Source organism: Eubalaena glacialis, chromosome 10 (genome assembly GCF_028564815.1).
Source record: "Eubalaena glacialis isolate mEubGla1 chromosome 10, mEubGla1.1.hap2.+ XY, whole genome shotgun sequence".
NCBI classification, from domain to species: Eukaryota; Metazoa; Chordata; class Mammalia; order Artiodactyla; family Balaenidae; genus Eubalaena; species Eubalaena glacialis.
The window spans coordinates 25377975-25382523 of NC_083725.1; the positions used below are offsets into that span (position 1 = coordinate 25377975).

At 61.8% G+C, this 4549-nt stretch overlaps 1 protein-coding gene across 1 annotated transcript in view; it reads left to right on the forward strand.

Annotated features, from left to right (window-relative positions):
• Positions 1-354: 354 nt before the first annotated feature.
• LOC133099822 (thimet oligopeptidase-like) overlaps positions 355-4549 on the forward strand; it is an 11942-nt gene continuing 7747 nt past the window's right edge. Inside the window, 2 exon segments of the mRNA XM_061203689.1 lie at positions 355-423; positions 511-669. Of these exon segments, the coding sequence (XP_061059672.1) occupies positions 355-423; positions 511-669 (228 nt within the window).

The window sequence follows — 4549 nt, forward strand, 5'->3', positions numbered from 1 at the left end:
GTAAAATGGCTCAGACTGTACTTTCTATCCAAAGGTATCCAAAGCCACTTTAGATGCAAAATGTTTAAAGTTGACCTTTGCTGCTGCCCAAATCGTAGCCACTGTGGGCAGTCTGCAAGATGGCATCTTAGGTTTCTCAGGAAGAAATTAGAATACACAAAGAGGGAAATAAGTGTACAATTACATAATGTAGATTTCATATTTAATTTTATGGGAAAAGCAATAATTAGGTGGCTTTTGGTTTTAACTGGAAATAGCCACTCATTTGGAAATAATTACTCGCTAATGGCCTTAGCGAGTCACTCTGGAGCTTCTCCTAGAACAAGAAAACCTAAGTTCTGCTCACAGCAGAACATGGAGACGGTGCCCAGTGCTGGCGAGGCAGCACAGAACGGGAGTCGTCGCTGGAGGGAGCGGAAGACAGTGCAGCCACTCTGGAAAGGAGTTGGCCAGCTTCCTAGAAAGCGAAACTACATTGTCCACTTTTCCCAATGTCACCTATTGTGAAAGTCAAGTCAGCGTCCCAGCAGGATCCTGACGTTGACACGACTGCCCCTGTCATCCGTTGCCCTGGGAAGGCCCCCGGCGGCTTTCGGTCTGGGGCTCTTCCCAGTCATGCGAGCGTTTGTGTACAGCTTCTGTGTGGACTTCAGCCTCCATTTCCCCGGGGTAAGTGCCCATGACTGCGGTTGCCAAGTCCTGCGAGGGCTGCTTTTTTAGGAAGTTTCGCAGTAGGGGAGCGCCTGGCCTGAGCCCCACGTGCTGGCCTCTGCCCATCTCTCTGCCGCCTCAACCCCAGGAGGGAAGGTCCACGTGGACCAGCGCGCCCTCTGCACCTGCTGTGTCCTCGGTCCTCAGGGTCACAGGGTTTCCCCAGAGCACGGGCGGCGTGGGCCCCTCCCTGCGTCCCGCCCCATCCCCGCCTCATCCGGGCCCTCCGCCCCCCGTGGCTTTGGTGGGAGGGTCTCAAGGAAGGACCCCCTCCTCCGAGCCTACTCCACCCTCAGCCCCCGCTCCCACAGAGCTTCCGTCCCGACGCCAGGCCCGTGGGGCTCCCGCAGCAGCAGCGCTGGGACTGCCGGGTTTCTGCAGTTCAGTTCGGACTCTATCTACCCGGAGTCAGAGCCCGCAGCTCAGGGCTCGGCCCACACCAGCCACAGGTCCACGTCGTCCTCTGCGCTTGTGGCCGACATGCTGTGTCAGGAGTTCCCACGCCCCCAGCCCGAGTTCCGTTCGTTGGCTAGCGCGAGCCCCCAGAACACAGGCCCCCAGTCCACGGACTAGAGCACCGGGCTATTAGAAAGGAACAGCCAGGTGGAAGGAGGAAGTGGGGAGGCGTGGGGCGGGGCGCGGGGCTTCCAGGCCACCTGCAGGCACCCACCCCGCAGCTCTCTGAACCCCGTGTTTACCGAGATTTTGTCCCATGAGCACGATTATAGCGGGGGCCATGGGCAACGGATTCATGCTGCAACCCCTGGCCCTCTCCCCTCCCAGGAGGTGGGCAGGCAGGGAGGCTGTAAGATGCAACCCGGCCTGTGGCTTTAGATTTAGGAGCTGAGTGCCAGGACTGGGAGCCAAGACCCGACCCCTTTCTCCCGTAATTCACAGCGTGGCTCCTGCTGGGCACGGACGCTTGGGGAAGACAGGAGGCTGAAGAGCATGGCGTCCGCCTTCACCCCCTCCCTCCTCTCTTGGCTGAGCCCTGCGGCCGCGCGGGTTCCCAGTGGCCCCCCGCCGGGGGGGCCTGTCCCTTCAGGTCCTCCCAGCTGCCTGACACCCCTCTGCCCCCAGCATGGACCCCAGAGCCCTCAGCTCTTCCCACTCCTGGTTCAGCAGGACGGGTACCTGCGGCACCCTGGACAGGCGGGCGATGGGCAGCCCGGCCCCTCCTGGGAGGCAGCCCCGTGGGGTGGGGAGGGGGGCGGGCACTGCGAGCCACCAATGGTCGAGCGCGTCACCTTGGTGCGTGGCGTGGGGCGCCGTGGCTACATGCATCTTGATGGCTGGGATCAGACCCAGCTCTGCCACCAACTGGCTGGGTCCCCGGAGGCTGGTCACTGGACCCCATTGTCCCTGTTCACCATCTGCAACGTGCGTGACCCGAGGACCCCCTCACAGGTGGTCGTGAGGGCTGACCGAGTTGGTTTGTGTGGAGGACAGAGAACAGTGAGGCCAGCAGATGAGGAAAGAGCTTGTCACTCATGGTTCTGGGCAGGGGCACGCCTTGTCACCTAGGGCCTCCCAGGAGCACGAGGGTTCGGCAGGAATGACGGGAGGGGTGGCTGGGGACTGGAGCCTGAGGTGTGGGTCCCTGGGAAGGAGCAGGCTCAGGATTGGCTAGAATGACCCCGGGGCTCCGGGCCTCTCCGGGGTGATGAGGGCAGGGGGACGGTGGCCCCGAATGTGGGAGCCCCGTACAGAAGGGGCTGGGGTGTAGCCCTGCGCTGGCTGGTTTGCGTCAGAAAGTGACAGACGCGGTGAACGCGGGTACCAGGCCCGACCCAGGGCTCAGCGACAGTTCTTGTTCCTCAACACAAACGCTGTACCGCTTCGGCCGGTGCTGTGCCTTGCGGTGGAGGAAACCGGGACTCAGAGGACTATGGGACTCCGGCATCCAGGGTGGGGCCCGGGCACGTGGGCCCCAAAGTCCTCCGGAGCGGCAGGCACATGGAGCTTCGAGGCTGGGGGAGGTGAGGATGTGGACAGTGGGGCTGCGCAGACTGCCTTGACACTTGAGAACCACTGGCCCAAGGGACCACGGGGACGCCCGTGGAGGGGGCCGCCCAGGAGAGGCGGCCTTCTGGCGCGGGGCGGGGTCCTGAGTGCCGCCCCGCCCTCCCAGGGCGCCCTGTGCTCCTGCCCAGTCATGGCCGGTGGGGCCGTGAGGCTGCAGGGAGGCCAGTGCCCAGCACGGCGCCTGCTGCCCGCAGAGGCCCGGCGTCCCTCGGGCTGCTTCTGAGCCAGGCGTGCCCGACAAGCCCCTGCGCCTGGCAGAGCCAGCGGGCACGCTCCCCCAGCGCCCCTGCTGTCCTCGGACAGGCATGTCTGCTCAGCCCGGGAGCGGGGCCGGGCGCGCAGAGTCCTGGGCTGGGCAGGGGGCGCAGCCTGGGCAGGTCCTCGAGGCGCCCCGCCTGCTGCTGGCCCGGCAGGGGCCCCGGGGAACCGGCACCTTCCTCTGCGCCCCACGTCGCTCCCTCCCCCAGGCTGGTCCATTTCTACCTGTTTCTGCAAACCAGATAGACCCTGAAGGGACAGAAACTTAGCTCCGTTGAAACGGCTGAAGCTTAGGCTGTCACCTTGGGGTAACTCCTGAGGAGGGTCCTAACAGGACACGAGGCCCTTTCTTTCCCATCTCCCTCCTCTCGTCCGCCTCATCCGCCTCTTCTCCTTGAACCCCCCTCCGTGCCCCCGCCCCCCCGATTTTACGGCCGTCTTCTTCCTTCAGAAAATCAAGAGCATCAAGAAGAAGCTGAGGACTTCCCTGTTAGCGCAGTGGTTAAGAATCCACCTGCCAATGCAGGAGACATGGGTTTGAGCCCTGGTCCGGGAAGATCCCACATGCCACGGAGCAGCTAAGCCCGTGCGCCACAACTATTGATCCAGCGCTCTAGAGCCCGTGAGCCACAATTACTGAGCCTGTTTGCCACAACTGCTGAAGCCCGTGCGCCTAGAGCCCATGCTCCGCAACAAGAGAAGCCACTACAATGAGAAACCTGCTCACCGCAACGAAGAGTGTCCCCCGCTCGCCGCAACTGGAGAAAGCCCGTGTGCAGCAACGATGACCCAATGCAGCCAAAGATAAATTAATTAATAAATTAATTTTTAAAAAATGTTTAAAAAATAAAAAAAAAGAAGCCGAGTCTCCTGTGCATCGACTTCAACAAGAACCTGAACGGGGACGTGACCTTCCTGCCATTCACGCGCGAGGAGCTGGGTGCGTGCGGGCCCCGCGGGGTGGTCGAGAGGCGTCCGTGTGCCCTGCCCCCGGGAAGGCCTTCTTCTCCTGAGGCGCTCAGAGTGTTTGGGTCCCAAGGTTCTGGATCCTTCCTAGGGGATGGTGGAGGTCTGTCTACCGAGATTCTGCCCTGAAGGAGGTTGTCCCTCGAGACCCCGCCCCGCCCCTGCTCTCTGTGATGTTTCTTGAATCTCACAGGGTCCTCCCGCACCTGACCCGGCGTGGGGTCTTGAAGGGCTGGGGCCTGGGCGGCTTTTTCAGCTTCTGCCCTCTTCCCCGAATGCTTTATTTTGAAAACTTCACACCTGTAGGGAAGTGGCAAGAATAGTACCAGGGAGACCCCGTGTGCTCCCCGGGCCCGGCCTCCCTACGTGGATGCCATGTGTGCTTTTCCTGCGCTGGGGCCTCTGGACGCATCACCAGGAGCAAGGGCGCCTCCTGAGTCCCCGGGTGCAGGCCCCCCTCGGGAAGCAGAGCGTGGAGCTGTCCCCCAGCCGTCCCAATGGCGGTCTTCTTTTAAAAATTAATTAATTAATTAATTTTTGGGTGCATTGGGTCTTCGTTGCTGCACGCGGGCTTTCTCTAGTTGCGGCG